The sequence below is a fragment of the Gossypium arboreum genome, chromosome 12 (assembly GCF_025698485.1).
Source record: "Gossypium arboreum isolate Shixiya-1 chromosome 12, ASM2569848v2, whole genome shotgun sequence".
Classification (NCBI taxonomy): domain Eukaryota; kingdom Viridiplantae; phylum Streptophyta; class Magnoliopsida; order Malvales; family Malvaceae; genus Gossypium; species Gossypium arboreum.
The window spans coordinates 1,811,623-1,830,829 of NC_069081.1; the positions used below are offsets into that span (position 1 = coordinate 1,811,623).

Here is a 19,207-nt window from a genome sequence, read left to right on the forward strand (position 1 = left end):
CACAAAAAAATCATTTTTTATTGAATGGGGCAATTGTTAAGGCATGATTAGGGGACGATAGAGAGTGGTGCCGGCAGTGAGATGGCTGACACCATCTGACACTGTAGATTTTAGGTTATTTCCGTCATAGTTTTTCGAATAGGGTCATTTTTGTAAATATTTATTTTTTTGAGGTTAGTTGGGTAAAAAAGCCCCTAAAATCTCATACCAACCGCCCACTATTATGAAAAGATGGCTAATTGTCACTTTAAGCCTTGAACCATTATTATATAAGCCTTTTAGTTAATAAAAAATCAATAGCAATCAACTTTTGCGGTCTTTTTACAATTTAGTCATTGTATCTTAATTAGCTATTCAAATGACAAAATTAATGAACCAACTTTAATTAATATTCTTACTAACTCTGTAAATATTATTTATAGAAACGAGGTCTCGAAATTTTAATTTCCAACTCCACTAACTTTAGAATCATTACACTTGTACCTTAATTTACTATCAAGTAAGCAAAATTACTAAATCAAACTTTAATATATTTTCATAATGGTCTCATAAATATTAAATATTAATATCTATTAACACAATTTACGAAAATGACATTTCAGAACCGTAATTTTCGATACCATTGGAAGTCGGGTTGTTACATATTAGCCCTAGTCTTTACAACCAAAACACAAACACCTTGTCTACAATAACATATTTTCCAATGAACAACTAAGAAACTTCAGAATTATAAAACTTGCACTTCCTTAAGTACCTTAACCAATATTAAAGCATCGAAAACATCTTGTCCGAGAGAAGAAGCTCTAAACATCCACGTCGCAAAAGAAATTAAAATAAACAAAGATGTTAGCTTTCAATATTATACCATTTGATTTGCAAAGTTTAAAAATATTTTTTAATAAATATATGTTTGTAGGATGCACTGCACCTGAGGATACGTTTGATTTGAGGGGTTGAAAAGGAAGCGAGGTCCATGCCCCAACAGACGGCACAACGAGCGTCGCGTTTCTTCTGGTTTGTAATACCCCATACCCGTACCTGAGACCGGGATAGGATATGAGGCATTACCAAAATTTTCAGAATAATTTCAATTAATTTATATTATTTAGTATTCATTTTCATGTTTCATGTAACATCCTTTTCATATATTCAATTCAAAATATCATATAAAATACGATACAATACTTAAATTTTCATATTTACATGCTCATTCGGGGTATCCGAACCTACCTGACTAAATTGCAGAAATACCAAGATTTAAGGGCATATTGGTAATTTACCATTTTCCCAAATTTCACCCAATCTTAAATTGATAATTTCATTCAATTTATTAATTTAGATAATAAAACAATTTATTCCCTTCAATTTAGTCATTTTGACATTTTACAAAATTGCCCCTAAAGTTTTACTTTTATTCAATTTAGTCCATGAGCTTAAAACATGCAAATTAGCCATGCTAACTGAATATTCATATATATTTTTCCTCCTCCTCCTCCTCTCCATTCCACATCCTTAATGTATATAACATTCTTATAAGTACGATTTCACAATTTACTTATTAATGCTCACATCAATCTGTTCACACGAGTCATAGTCACTCAAATTATTTATAATTCGAGTTACAGAGCTCAAAATTAAGATCCATAAATTTTTCTAAAACTAGACTCACATATCATTCCACCATAAAATTTTAAGAATTTTTGGTTTAGCCAATTAGTACAGTTTATTCATTTAAGTTTCCCCTGTTTCACTATCCAACAGTTCTGACCTCTCTTCACTAAAAATTAATTATATCACAGTACAAAACTCGGATAATGTTCCCATTGATTTCTATTGAAAATAGACTCATTAAGGATTCTAAGTATATAAATTTTAGACTCTAATTAATTTTTTCCAATTTTTGGTGATTTTCCAAAGTCAAAACAGGGGAACCCGAATTCATTCTAACATTGTCTCACAAAATTCATTATATCTCATAATTTACAAATCCATTGCTTACACCGTTTCTTCTATGAAAAACTAGACTTAATAAGCTTTAATTTCATATTTTATTAATCTTCTAATTCGATTTCTACAATTTATGGTGATTTTTCAAAGTTAGTCTACTTCTGCTGTCCAATATTGTTTTAGTTCAAGATGTTTATTACCATTTTTCCTCTAAATTTCAAAGGTCATACAATTCAGTCCTTGCTCAATTAGCCCATCTATTAAGCTAATTTTTCTCAATTAACATTTTATTCCATCATTCTAAACTATTACACAATCTTTAAAAATCAGAATTTTAACACTAAACCTTAATTCACAACTTTTTCACAATTAGGTCCTAAAATCAGTTTCTATTGAAATTACTTGATAAAATCATCAAACAACAAAATCAAAGCTTCAAATTCATTTTATTTCATCATAAACAGCTAAAACTTATCAATGATAGCTTTTAATTTTGTTCATAAAATCAAAAACTAATGAATTAAACACTTGGACCTAATTGTAAAAGTCACAAAAGCATAAAAATCTCAAAGAAAAGGGTAAGAATTGAACTCACATATGTCAAAGTATGAAAAACCAGCAGCTTTCAGACCTCCCATGGCGTTTTTGCTGAAGAAAAATGATGATATCTCTAGATTTTTCAAATTTGTCTTGTTTTATATGTTTAATTTGCAAAATTTCCCATTTTGCCCTTGTTTCTCCTTGTCTTTTTTGCTGATTTTCTTGCCCAACCGTCCAGCCCATACAATTTGGGTCCAATTGCCTTTTAAATCTCTCCTTTTTAATCACTTAAACTATTTAATCACAATTTAATAAATTTCGTACTATTTTCAATTTAGTCCTTTTTAATTAATTGACTAACCAAACGTTAAAATTTTCTAACGAAACTTTAATACTAACTTAATAACACTCCATAAATATTTATAAAATATTTATGGCTCGATTATAAATCCGAGGTCTCGATACCTCGTTTTCAACCAAATTTACTGATTAATTCTTTTAAAATCGCAAAATTCACTAATTAAAATAATTCTTTTAAGTTCGCTTGGCCTATAATTATTATTTGTTAAAATTTCTAAACTTACTCGTCGAATTTAGTGATCTCGAATCACTGTTTCCGACACCACTGAAAAATTTGGCTGTTACATGGTTGCAGCTCTTCTTTACATCAGGTTTCTAGTTGTTGCTGATTTCGTTTTCTCAGAGATCAAATGGAGATAGGGTATTGGGTAATCTGATTCCACGCGGGTGGAGACAAGCGTTTTGATGGGAGGAAGAAAGATGAAGTGTAGAAGCAAGCCCAATAAAAAAGAAAAATAAAAAAAAAAAGGAAAGAGGAGGGAAAAAAAAAGAGGCATAATAGGATACCATGTGGCGGTGTGTGATTGGTCAGTGCTACAACGTCAGCAAAAAATTAATGTCATTAGTCTCAAGTATCAATATAGTGAACGGAAAAAAGTTGGGTACTAATCTGGGACAAAAAAAAATTTATAAATACCTATAAGTGGATAAGTTTAAATACCAATTTTATATTTAATCCTATAAATAATATTAAAAAATTTTGGTGTGAAAATAATATAAAACTTTAATAATATATAATATATAATATATACAACACCAGTGCTTGAATAACGCAGTCAATACAAGATTCTAAAACAACCAAGATTTGAAGCCTTATTCCTCTTACAATCAAAGGAAAAAGCAATCAAGATGCACCAAGAAATCTATGTCGATTGATCTGATGTGATTCTATTCTATCTCAAAACAATAATAAACAAAGGATGTAAAAGGAAGATGAAGAGGCCAAAAGAACCCTCATTCCCCCATCACATCACTCTAGAGGGGATAACATTGCCACCATCTCTTCTTCTCGAGTGATGCATTCCAACATCAACAGTATCAACACCCCCCCCCCCCCCATTGTACGAGCCATAATATATAGGAAAAAGCTATCAAACAAGAAGTGGCAAAAGAAGAAATCAAGACACTTTCCCAACATATTGGAGTTAATTGAGTTAAGAGTATGAATGAATGTATAATAATAATTATATATTTGATATTTTATTATTTTATTGGAATTTAAAAAAATTTGCCCATCAAGTATAAAAGTAAAATGTCATTCAAATAAGGAGTGAATAGGGTACACTTTTACATCTTCAAAGACCTTTTTTTTTTTTTTGTTTTCTCTTAATTTTCACATCTTCGCTATTGATGCTTTGTTATCCGAATATAGATCACTAAATAACCGCTATGGTAACTAATCTAAATGGGTCGATTGAACCAAAGCTTCAATAACCATGCCATGGCGTGTACCCTGGGCTGTAAGAGTAATTGTGTACTTTCGACATTGAACTATACCCTTGCATTCCATCCCTCCTGTATTGATCCCACATCGCTTGCTCCTCCACCAAAAACCTCTGCTTCTTCTCTATGTCTGACATTTGCACATACGAAGGCGGCTCCACCGTCAGAGACGCCGAGAACGGATCAACGACGGTGTTTCCTATGTTTTTAGATGACGGTGGTGCCGGTAAGGCAAGCATCGCCGGTCTTCCTAATGAACCAAACGCAAAGCTGCTAGTACTTCCACTGGCGGCATAACCCGATGAAGCCATGGCCGCCATGGTGTTGCCCTGTTGGTACATGCTGTCAAGCAATAATATGTCGAACCCACCACCGAGTGTCGCTCTTTGTTTGGTTAAGTTGCTCGCTGATTGAACCAAAGCTGATTCCCAATCAGCATCATCCATGAAAGCTTCCCATCCTGGACCCGATGACGGAGTACCGACAGCGGCTGGTGCATAACCATCAAACAAAGCCAACGCCAATTTGTCTCCGTAATCTTGACTGGATATTGCGTCCTCTGCGAGGTCCAATAGATCACCCTTTGGTTCAACAACTAAAGCTTTCGAATTATCTACTTCCTCTTCTTTCTCAGGTTCTGGTTCTTCCTTTTCAACAGGCTCTGGTTCTGGCAACGATTTAACGGCGTTCATATCTTCTTCTTCACATGAGTCTGTTTCTTTAACGAATCCCGATTCATCACTAATTTTCTTCCCTTGTTCCAATGCAGATTTATCGCGGATAAATTCATCGATAAGGTCGAGCTTTTTCTGGGTGATTTTCTCGATTTCGGGATAATCATAAGATCGTGCAATGCCGATGCTCTTGCACCATGAGTAGAAATTTTCGAGGTCATCGAACTGTTTTCTTTCGCGGCAGAATATATTGTAGATTTTTATGGAATCAGAGATATCAAGCTCCATGAAACGATCGATTAAAACCCCTAATATTTCCGTTATGTCGTAATATATTTGGAAACTTTCTTTAACTATTGCATGAAGAGCCACGATGACCACCCTGTTGTCCTTTGCTGAACCTGTTTCAATTCAAAAAACAAAAATTACCACTATGTACATATCATTACTTTTTAAGAAATGATAATGGTTGCCTCCTCGATGATGATGTGTATATATATAGGCAAACCTATTGGACGACATCCTAAGAAGCGGTCGAGAAGCTGTTGCAAATGCAATAACTTTGGAAACAATTGCTCGTTCTTCAACTCAGCAATAGGTATGGATCGGACAACAGAGGAGTCCTCGTTATCTTCATGATCTTCATCATTGTAACCATACATGCTTCGTCTTCCACCATACCTGCCTTCCATCATGTATTCAAGTCTTTCATCCAGGTACAGCGCGTAAGTACGCACGAAGGCAGAGAAATCCCAGGAATTGGATTGGGAAGTGTCGCGGAAATCCGACATGTTGAGGATGCGAGTCCCGCGGCGAGTGGAGAAGAAAATCTCTTGTTCATAGGCAGGATCGCCTTCGGAGAGGAGGCGTTGGATAAGCATGAGGGTTTTGAGGGCGACGGTCCAGTTGCGGGTCTTGTTGAGGCGTTTGGAGAGGGTTTTGACACAGGCGCTGATGTGGGCACGCGAGTAGGAGGTTAAACTCAGGATTTCTTGAATGTGTCTTTCCTCTGCTGGGTATTCTTCGTGCCTTGTTGCCTTGACAATGGCCACTTCAAGGTCGGAAACTGAGCTGCTGCTGCCCACTTTGGCCAGGCTTATGCTGGTTTGGTCTTTCACATGACCGATGGCTCTTCTGATCTTGCTTGGGGCCATTGGGAATTTCGTGTTCCTTCCTGCTACAACAATTCTGGCATTAAACAATGAATGATATGAAATGAATGCTGAGATAGAGAGAGAATCATGGAATGAAATCCCACCTCGTTGGCTGTCGGACGTAAGAATATGAATGAAGGGTCAAAGAAATCCCCCCTACAACAATCGTTTTTATTACAAAACGATTGTTGAAGGGAGAATAAAGATTATTACAAAACGATTGTTGAAGGGAGAATAAAGAGAGAAGAAAGGAAGTTAGAGAAACGAGGAATATGTCTTTGAAGAATAGGGTCTCCTTTCTCCTGGAAAACTTTCCTCTCCCTTCTTTCACTATATCTTTCCCTTTCTTTTTTTCTTATTTGTTTCTAGGTTTAAATCAAACGTTAAAAGTCATATCTGTCAAACCAGCATTGCCATTTATTTCCTCTATTATAGGAAAAGCTTTCGATGGGAGATATTAAGCCACATGTTAATTCCTAATTGGCTAATGCGAACTATATTTTTGTTTCTTTTATAGAAAACGAGCCAATTGTGAGACCAAAATTAAGGTTTTTTTTTTTTTTTCTAAAATTCTAAAAATTACATTTTCTGATTTTGAAATGTAAAAATTGTGAGACCGAGCATAACCCAGCGTAGCAACTGAAACTGACCACCCATCCTCCTGATGAATCTCGTATCAACCCACCACCAACCGTTGCACCTGTGACGCTGCTAACGCCCCCATATGTATTCAGCTTATATCATCCGCTTCGGGGCGCATTTCACTGTACTTGCCTCAGTCGTCACTCAGCTTCAAGGGATTCGTCAATAACCTTAGCCCAAGACAGGCTAGCAGTCACTATGTCTACTGCACAGTAATGCAGGTGTTGAAAAATAACCCAGTTGCGGTTCTTCCATATGTTCCCTGCAAAAGCACCAAACATATCTCCCAGCCGACACCATTAACCACCACATCATCACTATTCCAAAGATTTTCCAATAACCAGCTGCCCACTGATGACGTATAAAACCCATGTTGTTTCAAAGGTTCCAAATTGACCGCGGACTGGGCAATCTCGAATAACATGGACTACAGTTTCCTCATGCTACCCACAGATAAAGCAAGAGCCATAATCAGTCATCTGTCGTCGTTGTCGCTCAGAGTTCGTAAGCAAGCGATCATGCACCAACAACCACAAGAATTATCGTATTCTCTGCCGGCAATCGGAGCTACCAAACCAGCTTGCAATTTGAACTGATTGGCTCCCAACATGGTTGCCTCAGGATTCAATAGCTACTAGCCACCGTGAAACAATCCGTCTAGAACCTTTCATACACCCACCGATCAACCCTTGCGTCTGCTCTAGGAGAGTGAATCCATGCAATGATCGTCAACACGTAATGGGGCAGCTCACCAGCAAACATTGACCAATTCCATTCACCATCAATCGTTACCATCGTAAAAACTGAGGCCATCGAAAATTCGGTTCGGACAGCAAGCAGTAGCCAACCAAGGAACCCAATTTAATCCGAACATCATGCCAAAACATTGCGGTTCTACCATCACTAAGTTGCCAAATCGTGTTCTCCCGCAAGTCCCTCCATACTCTAGAAAGGGATCTGTATACAAAGCTACAACACCGCTGGTAAATGTCCATAAGGGCACCGCTCAACCAATTTATACTTCGATCGGAGGACCCGAACCAAAAATCCCTCCGGACGGGCAACCAAAGTGTACCCAAGTTTCATGATAAATGTCCAATTCTAATAATGAACTGATCGCACGCGAAGCCCACCACGGTCCAACGGCTGGCAGCAACAGTCCCAGTTAACAAGTGAACTTTCTACTTAGCAGTTGTGGATCCCCAAATAAACCTTCTAACCAATCGTTCAATCTCCCTACACACCCCCACAAGCAGAAGGGTCGATTGCATACAATAACTTGGTACAACCAGAAGAACCGACTTAGCCAAATTGACACGACCAGCTAAGGAAAGGAGGCTTACTTCATAACCATTTAGTCGATCTTTAACCTTCTCCACAACAAACTTACAAGTATCTATAGTCACCCTTGTATGAAACAGTGGAACCCCAAGATACCTACTAACACCAAGCAGCCTGCTAATCTAATTCGTCATCCTGTCCTCGACATTGCTTGAAAAGGAAGCCCGAGTCTTTTGACTATTAACCCTGTGCCTAGAACATCAACTGAAACGAGCCAGAATATCCTCCATCACACTCCTAAGGGCCAGTTCTTCATTACTTTTCAAAAGCACTTCTGGCTTCAAAAGCATTTCTGGAAGAAAAGTCATGCGATGTTGCTTTTATTGAAATTTTAGCTTTTCAGAAATGCTTTTCAAAAGCACTTCTGAAAAGGAGAAGCTAAAATTTTTAGCTTTTCCTCTCCCAAAAGTACTTTTAGTGATTAATTACTTTTTCACCCCTCCAATAATATAGTATTTTCCGTTTTTTTTCTTGATACTTAATTACAAATATGTTAAAATCATTAATTAAAAATAAAAAATATTTTTAAAAATACTAATTACAAATATTTAATAGTTATATTTAAATATTTAAAATATAGTTTATATATTCTAATTAAATTTTATAAACAATTAATATTTATTGCTTAAAATATTTAAAATTTATATTTTATATATTAAAATATTAACAAGAAGTTATAATAAATTTTTATATTCTTACTAAAATATAATAATATTAACTAATTTAAATATTATTTAAATGCATATTTGTTACTTGATAATAACATGTCTAAAATGGACATTTTATTTTTCAAAAGCACTTTTTGACAGCAATGCTAAACACTCAAATTTTAAACCAAACTTTTCAAAAACACTTCTCAAAAGCATTTTTCCACAGCACTTCTCAAAAGCACATTTCAAAAGCAATGAAGAACTAGCCTTAAATCCACTCGAGAAAAAGACCAAGTCAACTACCAAAAACAGAGGAGAGATGGGGCGGCCCGACTTGGTTGATTTGTTTTTTATTTAAAAATTTAGGTTCATTTTTGTTATCCTACTAAAAATTTTTACATGATAGCCATGTAAAAAAAACATGAGGTTTTAAAACAGTCATTCAAACTCTTTATGTTTAGAAAACTGTTGAAAGTATTTTTAAGAAAAATTGATATTATTATTTTAATTAAAATAATTAACTATATTAATTATTTATACTAATGATCTTATAAAAATAAAGAGACGTTAAAAATTAAATTACATCAATTAAATTTCAAAGTTTAGCCTAAAATAAGACCAAAACTAAAATTCCGTCGTTATTTTATAACGTCAAAAGGAAACACAGCCAAAACAAAATATTATTATTTATAGTTTAACGAGAATTTTTGTTAAAATTTTCATAATAAACATTTCTTGTATTGTAATGGTATATCTTACTATTCTTAATGTCTTTTACTAAAATTAATATTTTAAAATAAGGATATACTTTTTAATATTTTTACTAAAAACATTTCCTAATTTTTATAGGATTAAGCTCACATTATTATATTTTAAGTTGAAAAAAACAATCTCATGTTAAAGTGTACCAGAGCCCTAAACAAGTTAATTAACATTAAACCAGTAATTTATTAACAACTCCTATTTACTATAAAAATATACTAAAACTTTAAAATTATTATGTCAAACACTAATAAGACAATACTAACAATGTAGCCGGAGTGAGTTATGAAAGTAGTAACGACAGTTTGCAACTGATCAGACAAGCGAAACTCAATTCCTCAAAACACAGTTTTCCAAGTTTGGCAACCCTCCGCTCCCTGGTTTCTTTTTGGAAACTCCCAGCGTCATTCCAACAGAGACTAGCGTCTCTAGTGATCTTCCACTGTTAGCTAAGAGGTCATCATCTATATCTATTGCACCCTGCACCCAATCACACACGATATACGTCCATGAAAATGAAAAGTTAAAGCAATATAGATGAATATGAAGAGTATGATGCCAACCTTTTCAAAGACACAAATCACTGTGCTCCCCCCGAATGAGAAATATCCAAACTGCAGATCAAATGAGTGAATTGCCTATTAAAAGGGATGGCATTATGCTAAACGACAAACATCAATAATATATATATATGCATGGGATGCTAACCTCCTCTCCCTTTTTGACAAAGTCACCTTCCTTCTTCACAAAAGTAATGCTACCAACCATAGTAGCTCCAATTGCAACAAATGCCACCTGCGGCATGGAAAGAATTTCCTTATTGATAGAAGCTATGAGAGAATTGATGGATCTACGCCTCAATGCCATGCAGAGCATTAAGGGCTGGGCCAGAATTTCAAGAAAATATCGGTAAAAGATCCACAGTCAATTAAAGCAGAGTCCAACCTTTCCAAACTCTGCAGTAGAAATAATGGTCACCACTCGTTTATTCTCAGTGAAAACATTACAATATTTGCTATTGACAGCAATGGGATTAACCTAGGAAATGGAAATAAGATGTGAACAATCAAGAATAATACAAATGTCACTAGTTTTAAAAAGAAGATGCATAGAATTGTAAGGGAAGATGCCAATAACATCTTGGCTTCAAGGAAAGAAGCTTGTGACTTACTGTGTATAAGCATCCAGGAATATTTACAAATTTTCCAATGGTGCCAGAAACTGGAAGATGAAACCTATGATAGTCCTGTTCCAAGGGTAAAGGAGTCCAAGTTTAACATTAATAAAATCAGATAAAATAATTTAGCTAACTTCATGTTACAATGGAAATAATGTAAGAGCTTGCACCGCCTACCTGTGGGGCCAACCTGAATATCACCAAACTTCCATCAATAAAAGCATTTGAACAGACTTCTTTCCCCAGAAGACCTTGAATTGAAAACTTTCGACCCTAAAAATTGCCCATACAAAATTAAAGCATGTTCCTAAGTGCATTTCCGAAGAGAGAAAGGAGGAAAATTAGATAGTGAGAGAGGGAGAGAGAGGGAAGAAGAACAAGAATAAAAGATAAAGAACACTTGGTAGGGTAGTGCAAGACAAATTGATGGTTGGCTTAGTTGCATTGGGTGAAAGGTAGAGATAAGATTGTTTCATGCGAGGGTCTCAACCTCTTTCAAGAAATATTTATATAGAACCAAGAAAATTGTAACATGGGAGATATTCGAAGCAGAGAAGTGTAAATCATACCTTGATCCAAAACCGCAGACTATCTTCTACTGACTTAAAAGCCATCAACCGACAATCAGCAGCACATACTGCAACATCATCACGCTCAATGGAAGCTATTGTTCTTGCTCCAGGTTTTAGCTCTCTCACGAAAAATTCATTAAATGTCTGACACAATAAAATGTAAGTTTGGTGTTGCCGAGAACCAGAAAATGCCAAAAAGAAAAAAGACAGAAGTTCCAGCAATCATATATCATGCTGCCACTGATCATAGAACCTAAATTAACTAGAACTAAGAGCAAATTTGCAAGTTATGTGCCAATTCTTTCAGTCTAGCTAAAGGATCATCCAGAGAAAGAGATTCCTAGCATGATAATAATCAATTATCACAGAACAAGCAGTGTTCAATTTTACTTATGATCACTTCGAAGAAAGGATCAAGCATGAATTTCATCAATCATAGAATTGAATTGGGCAATGGCTTGGTTTTAAAGGGGGAGAGTGAACAAACATCCTCCTTAAAATATCTCAACTTATAAGCTCCATGCTAATAAGCCCATAAGTTTTCCTAGGTAATTAGTCTTTTGTTTAGTAATATTATTTAATTATATGTGTGCATTAGGGGGGAAAAAAGACAAGATTCAGAGCCTCAAAGAACAAATTTATTTGTTAAATAACTTTCAGTATTTTAAATTTGGAACAGCAAGAAATCCAGGTAACTGAATGAAAATAAATGCCAGACTAGATTGCATTGTTTATAAGAAGAATCAACTTTATTCTTTCTACTTGAGCTTCTTCATAAACATTTTAAATACAATACCATATAGAATTTACGGCATGGATTACGCACATCTATAAACTCATAAGTATCCCTGGCCCTAATTTACTTATCCAACACTGAGCTTTAAGTCCACAAGGTGCAAAGGCTCAACTACGGGAAGCAGTAGGGGGGATGCTTAGAGTCCTTGGGGAGAAACAATACTATAGGAATTTAATTGCTTACCTCAACAAGAAAGCTAGAGAAATCAGATTTTGGGGATATGGACCTTTACCTTAAAGTGCTCCAAAGGATACTTGACTTCAGCCATATTGATTTGATCCTACAATACCATAGTCCATAGTTAACTTCTAATAACACATACTTCTAAGTCATGAATTTTTAGAAAGTTCATGCTTAGCTAGTCCATTTCAAGAAGAAAAGGAAAAACTCAAAAACCAAATAAGCCTATATCCATACATCATTTAAACAGTATCAATCAAAGCAACTTATAAATGCTCCTGATCAAAACCTTAAAACAATGGTTTCTTCTAAAGCACAGAGTATCAGACCTTGAAAAATTCTACAAATTTAGGAATTTCTTTAGCAGATTCAACTGTATTCATCTGTCTTCCTTGCCTCTCCGAGATGCTTTGTAAGATTTCCTTTGCACCTGAATCCAAATGATCCACCAATAGATTAGAGACATCAGTTTAGGTTTCAAACATTTGATCTAAGCCATTTCATAAAATTATTTAAATTTAAATCTAATTTAGATTGGAAGGATAATAAAATGAATTATGCTCAACTTATACATCTATAACTAAATGGCACAAAGTTAAAATATTAAGTCTTTTGGAAAAGAGATGATAAATTAATTGTTTTATGACATGTTAAACAGATGACTCCTATAAACTAGAGACATCAGTTTAGGTTTCAGACATTTGATCTAAGCCATTTCATAAAATTATTTAAATTTAAATCTAATTTAGATTGGAAGGATAATAAAATGAATTATGCTCAACTTATACATCTATAACTAGATGGCACAAAGTTAAAATATTAAGTCTTTTGGAAAACAGATGATAAACTAATTGTTTTATGATATGGAAAACAGATGACTCCTCTAAACTAGAGACATCAGTTTAGGTTTCAGACATTTGATCTAAGCCATTTCATAAAATTATTTAAATTTAAACCTAATTTAGATTGGAAGGATAATAAAATGAATTATGCTCAACTTATACATCTATAACTAAATGGCACAAAGTTTAAATATCAAGTCTTTTGGAGAACAGATGATAAATTAATTGTTTTATGACATGGAAAACAGATGACTCCTCTAAACTAGATCAGGTTCAACTTTTCTTGCCCTTATCCCAACCCTAATATAACCATCCCTAAGAGGCAAAGCATGTTACCTTCTTGCTTTTGGCAAGGATTAAAACTTAACATGGGATGAAAGGAGTAAGAATGACAGTACAAGTATATAAAGGTAACCATCATATGCGATGCATCCCTTCATTGTGTGCAAAAAAATGAGTGTCAAGCCATGAAAGAAAACAATGAATGGCTTCACTTTACTTCAAATAATAGAAAAAAGTTGGAAGTATTACCACAAAAAAGAAAATGAGGCATTGCAATATCCTCACATAAAATTGAATATGGGTTTAAGGGCTACAAGATTAATGCTTATACTTTGTCTGAATTTGTGATCCAAATAAGCACAGTTTTCTAAGCTATCATTCTATCACATGAAAACCCATCCTGGCTAATTATTTGTTATTAACTGTTTAGTTGAATTTCAACACTAACAGGCATAACATACATGCATGTGTAATACGTAAAGGTATACCTTTATCCATAAGGCCAAGTCCTATTTTTGACTGGTAAATGGTTCTCATTGACAGAACAATCTTTGTATCGATTAATTCTTCTACCAGCCTCTTTGTCTTTCGATCAAAAACCTAGAGCAACAAATTGTTAACGAAAGATATCATGAAGACAAACATCTTCTGGAAGTACTGATGCGAATCAATAGCACCAAGAAACCAACAAAAACTAGCAGATCAAGATTGAGATTTTTTTTTTCAAAAGAGAATTAAAATGAAATTACCAATATATGTGAAGCACTTGACCCAGAGTTCAAACCAAATCTATATGATGAAAAATGGGCCCACTCGCTTAATTTGAACATCCACCTACAAATTTACAATTTGAACCTACCATTTAAGCCATAGTAATGAAGTTCAATGATTATACTAAGAAATTTCACAACAATATTACAAAAATCACAAAGTTGGAGGATAAGATTCTCACCCATATGAGGCCTGTTTATCAGTCAAGAAGCCTCCTGTCATGACCTGGTTACCAGTTCCTTCGTCAAAACACAAAGACAAATGAATCAGAGAGTTCAGCTTATCACCGCCTTCAACTACCTCACCACAGACAGGGCAACAGTTCATTATCGGCTCTCTGCAATACAGAAATATAATACACAAAAACAACAGGTAAAATTTCATAACATGTTTCTGGAGAAATTTGGCTAAGGTTTGACTCTTTTACTGGGAAGTATTAACCTGAACCTATTATATCTACCACAAATAAATCATATAACATGGAAGCCTGGTGAAAGCTAGAGTCAGCACTCAAACAAAGGAAGAGGTCCAAAATTTTACTTAAAAGTGGGAGCTTGAATTAACAATGTTTCATAAATCCAACTACCCTGACTACAAATCCACTCACAATGAAAGGATATCATAATCAAAGAAAAATCATAACATGTGAGTTTGTGAGCATCTTGATTACCAAGCAGCAATGAAAAGTCATGTTCAGATAGATGAGTAAAGCTTTAGAATGATAACTAACAATGTTTCATAAATCCAACTACCCTGACTACAAATCCACTCACAATGAAAGGATATCATAATCAAAGTAAAATCATAACATGTGAGTTTGTGAGCATCTTGATTACCAAGCAGCAATGAAGAGTCATGTTCAAATAGATGAGTAAAGCTTTGGAATGATAACTAACTCTTTCACCCAGACCTCGAACTAAGAAACTTGAATTAACAATGTTTCATAAATCCAACTACCCTGACTACAAATCCACCCACAATGAAAAGATATCATAATCGAAGTAAAATCATAACATGCGAGTTTGGAAGAATCTTGGTAGCCAAGCAGCTATGAAAAGTCACATTCAGATAGAAGAGTAATGCTTTAGAATGGTAACCAACTCTGACACTTGGGCCTCGAACTAAGAAGAAACTTATTCAATACACCTAAGAATGTGGAAATTCAATGGAGATAGATAAAAAGAAAAAAAAAAGGATTGTGATGTTTACACCTTATGTCTTAACCTACAAGGATTCAGCATGACGCAAAATAACATTGAAAAGGCAGAGGATATTAGTATTAATTTAGGGAACCTTCTCAAGGTTTTCTTAACAGAAACAGTGTACAAAATGTAAAAATCATAAACCTCCTGACTGAATGCAAGATATGAATGACACACTTTATAAATAAATGTAACAATAAAAGAAAAAAAAGTTTATGATGCCAAATAAAATCCCTCAACATCATTCATGATTTCACTTATACTAGAGACATTACGTTTCTTGTTGAAGAGCAAGAAGTTCAGCCAGCTCATCCAAGCTCACAACACCGTCCCCATTTTTATCAGCGGCTTTGAAGAGCTCCTCTTTCTAGCAAACCAGTGCAGAGATAAAGTCAAGAAAATGAATTTCCATGAGAACTTAATGCTAAATTTGTATCATTAAGACTCAATGGCCTACTCAGAAGATTTTCAATATATAACCCGGAAAGGCTTAACCACAGGTGAGGAATTTGAAACAATGAGAGCAGACAAATTTCTTGAGGAACAAATTGTGAACTGTATCACTTGCATTTAGGTAGGAGAGGAGTTTTTTGTAGAAAACAATATGCTAATAAACCACAGGAGCTCAAACCTTGCTAGCAGCCAGATTATTGCCAAAAGCATTAATTAACTCAGAAAACTCAGAGAGTGAAAGCTTTCCATCTTCATCGTAGTCCTGAAAATAATTGCATACAATGGCCAAGCTTTAAGAACTAGAAAGTTGCATGAAAAGTCCAAGATCTTGTCATAAGAACTGAGAGCAACATCTCCAAAATTTTTAACACATACACATGACAGGAAAACAAAACCATTCTCAAGAGAATCCAGAATTAGATTAGAACTTCAGAGCAGATTGACTTGAAACCATTAGGGATTTTATTTTATTGTTTTAAAAGCCATGATTAGCTATATACTTATAATGGCTTATGTGCTTACCATGATGAGAACAAGCAGAACTATAGGAAATGGCAAAAAGGAAATGAGAAAAATCTAGAGGTAAGGGCATTACCATTGTATTATATTGCCACACTTTAATGAAATCCTATGATTAGTAGCATCTTCCTTTTCCCATTCTCACCCCAACCTACTGATTGCAACAAAATAAATCTAAAAATGGAAAACCTATGGAAAATATATAGCACATCTTAAGCACAACTAAGTCCACCATAGAAATGCTATAGCAACTTCTCATATACACAATCCCATAGCTAGGTGATAAAGGTCAATGACAACATCAAGACCTAAACTCTTTTTGTAGTAATATGCATAAACAAATAAAATGTGGCACAAAACATATCATTAAATATGACTCACCACAATTGATAAGATTCGTCTTGCAAAATTTTTCTCCGTTTCAATTGGGTCCTGACAGTTTTTCCAACTAGATGTTAGAAATAAATACTATAGTTCCAATCAACTTAGAGAATTGTTTGTTGCATAGTGCACACCTCAACATTACAGGAAATACGGACACAGCCAACAACCTTGTCAGATGATCCAGGATCAATCAGGTCGAATGTACCAAAGTCAGAATCTGAATCCTGAAATAAGAGTTTTATGCAATGAAGTTATCCTGAATAGTAATATACAATAATGATGTTCAATGAGAAAGACTGTTCACCTGTGTCAGATAGTCAAGTAGATTGATCTCACAGTACCCTATGAGGTTATTTTTTGATAATCTGTTCGTCTGCCCCAAATGGACATAATGACAAATTGAGCACAAGACATGATAAATGAAAATGTAGTTTAGTCAAATAAATGAAAATTCACTTTCAGATTGTTGCACGCACCTCAAATACTGAGATTCTGGCAACAAGAGGTCCATTTTTTTCCAAAAGAAGTTTTCTCTCCTGTCAAGAGAAGAAGTTGTTAGCTGAAACAAGCAGATGGTAAATAACTGGGAACATAAATTCCATGTTATAACATTCATAAAACAGATTAGCAGCTTTGAACAACTGCTAGCAGCAAATGTAAACTGAAGGCCAGACATTTTCACTTTAACAATAAATATCAGCAGCTCATTCCACAAATCAGTACTAAATCAACGGACTATTCAAATCAAATAAGATTACAAGAAGTATAAAATCATAAGCCTATAGTTCAGAGTACTCACACAGTTCCAAACAGGCTTGTCTGTTCTGCACCACCAAACCAAAAAAAAAAAAAAAAAGTCAACAAGCATAAAACTGGAAACGGGGAGTCAAGCCCTAAAAATGTAAGAACTTGTACAATCTAAGCTATCTGCAACAGATTGAAAAGAAATTAATTTCGTTCAAAGTTAATCCAGAATTGAAAAACATAAGAACTAAAGTAAGGACTAAACTGCATGTCGGACCAAAATACTGAGTAAGAATTAAAAGAAAAAAAAATCAGAGCAAAACTCTATTTTAATACGTAATAGGAATTAGTTTACAATGCTTAACTCAGTAGAAACATTTGTTCGAAACGTTTGCTCCCCAAACGAAACACATGCCAGCCATTTGTCCTTAAACTTCATCTCCGCCTATGATCAAAGAGAGAGTAAGAGAGAGAGAATTAAACGGAAAAAAAATAGAGTCGAAGAAACTAACAGTAAAGAGTAAATAAGGAGACGATGAATTAAGAATACGTTGATGAGAGTAAGGTGAGCAATGCCAGCGAAATCCTCAGCGGCAAAGAGTTTTTTATGAGAAGAATCGCTTCTACGACGGCGACGAAGGCGATGACGACGCAATCTATGCTTCACCCGAGAGATGCGCGAGGGTTTAGCATCCTCATCCGAAGAAGAAGAAGAGCCGTCCTCCTTTGAGCTCCCGTGCCCCATACTCTCTCGACTCTAAGAGCTCTTTCGTTTCGTTTCCTCGGACGTATAGCTTCTTTTTTTGGGGGAAGGGGGGTTAATGGGAATTTGAAGAGAAAAGTCGGATGGGATGGCTGAACCGGACCGTTGAATATCCAGTGTCCACATAAAGTGGACAAGTAAAATCAGAAGGAGAGGATATTCATGGTGTCATTTAAATCTCGGGCCCTGCCCCTGCGCTGTTAATGAAAGTGGAATGTATTATGGGAGGAAACTTCGTCGTTTAACCGGGTTAGTGGATTTGGTGAGTGCTTTACAGAAGGGACCTACTTGTCTTTTCCTTACCACACGTGAGGACAAATTAACACGTGTAAGTCTAGCCGACTCTTTAGGTCATTAAAAATAACCACCACTTGCCCAAAAGGAAAGACAAAAGATAGCCGAGAAAGAGAGCTTTTTGCTTTCTTTCGTCAACGCGTAATATTATAATGGTAATTTTCTTTCATATTTCAACATTCAAACTTAACCCAAATATTTAAAAATTAAATTTATTATCATTTTTCTAACCACTTTGTAACATAAATGCATATCTTATAATAAAAATATACATCACTAATACAAATAAAGTTAATTGCATCCAATACCCTTAAATTCTCATTTCTACAATTGTTAATTTATCTTATGTAACATAATTTAAAATAAAAATAAATATTGTAAAAAGTTATGCAAACAGTAAATAAATTAAGATACTACACAAAAACAATATAGAAAAATTAATTGAAGTACACGTGAAAAATAATATTAATACGGCAGAAATATATGAACATGTAAATTACTCATACTAACGAAGGATATTTGCCAAGCGCCTGCAGCAGCAGCTGCTACTCGCAAACTACTACTCATACCGACGAAGGCCATGTAACTGGCTTTGTAAGTTTGAAGACCAATCTTCCATTTATTCTGCTTTATATATAATAGCAAACCAAATTAAACCTATCAAACAACGAAACCACAACAAAGCATCTCCCTTTTCCGGTGCCCGTGTCTTAAA

At 34.8% G+C, this 19,207-nt stretch overlaps 2 protein-coding genes and 1 long non-coding RNA gene across 3 annotated transcripts; all 3 read right to left on the minus strand.

Annotated features, from left to right (window-relative positions):
• Positions 1-509: 509 nt before the first annotated feature.
• On the minus strand, positions 510-2,618 carry LOC128285324 (uncharacterized). The gene is made up of 3 exons (XR_008275827.1): positions 2,543-2,618; positions 929-1,038; positions 510-803 (listed from the first exon to the last, which is right to left on the minus strand). It is a non-coding gene; the product is annotated as an uncharacterized LOC128285324 (long non-coding RNA).
• A 1,456-nt stretch (positions 2,619-4,074) lies between these two features.
• On the minus strand, positions 4,075-6,521 carry LOC108479023 (putative clathrin assembly protein At1g03050). Its single transcript, XM_017781455.2, has 3 exons — positions 6,223-6,521; positions 5,473-6,138; positions 4,075-5,365 (listed from the first exon to the last, which is right to left on the minus strand). The coding sequence occupies exons 2-3, from the start codon at positions 6,116-6,118 to the stop codon at positions 4,275-4,277; spliced, it is 1,737 nt and encodes a 578-aa protein (XP_017636944.1). The 5' UTR covers positions 6,119-6,138; positions 6,223-6,521; the 3' UTR covers positions 4,075-4,274.
• Positions 6,522-9,591: 3,070 nt separating this feature from the next.
• LOC108479599 (phosphatidylserine decarboxylase proenzyme 2-like) lies at positions 9,592-18,395 on the minus strand. The gene is made up of 21 exons (XM_017782310.2): positions 17,986-18,395; positions 17,801-17,880; positions 17,491-17,515; positions 17,168-17,227; positions 16,996-17,064; positions 16,823-16,915; positions 16,689-16,739; positions 15,967-16,050; positions 15,611-15,702; positions 14,315-14,470; positions 14,112-14,196; positions 13,851-13,962; positions 12,568-12,668; positions 12,291-12,338; positions 11,260-11,406; positions 10,868-10,963; positions 10,685-10,759; positions 10,459-10,551; positions 10,222-10,308; positions 10,077-10,127; positions 9,592-9,993 (listed from the first exon to the last, which is right to left on the minus strand). The coding sequence occupies exons 1-21, from the start codon at positions 18,178-18,180 to the stop codon at positions 9,844-9,846; spliced, it is 1,950 nt and encodes a 649-aa protein (XP_017637799.1). The 5' UTR covers positions 18,181-18,395; the 3' UTR covers positions 9,592-9,843.
• Positions 18,396-19,207: the final 812 nt, after the last annotated feature.

Bases quoted from the DNA above. Each gene is read 5' to 3' on its own strand.
- LOC108479599 (XM_017782310.2), bottom strand. From the start codon at position 18,180: ATGGGGCACGGGAGCTCAAAGGAGGACGGCTCTTCTTCTTCTTCGGAT. The intron at 10,964-11,259 runs GTATGATTTACA...GGCAATTTTTAG, and splicing joins GTCTGCGGTTTTGGATCAAG to GGTCGAAAGTTTTCAATTCA. The intron at 10,128-10,221 runs GTTAGCATCCCA...TTTGATCTGCAG, and splicing joins TTGTCAAAAAGGGAGAGGAG to TTTGGATATTTCTCATTCGG.
- LOC108479023 (XM_017781455.2), bottom strand. From the start codon at position 6,118: ATGGCCCCAAGCAAGATCAGAAGAGCCATCGGTCATGTGAAAGACCAA. The intron at 5,366-5,472 runs GTTTGCCTATAT...GAATTGAAACAG, and splicing joins CTTAGGATGTCGTCCAATAG to GTTCAGCAAAGGACAACAGG.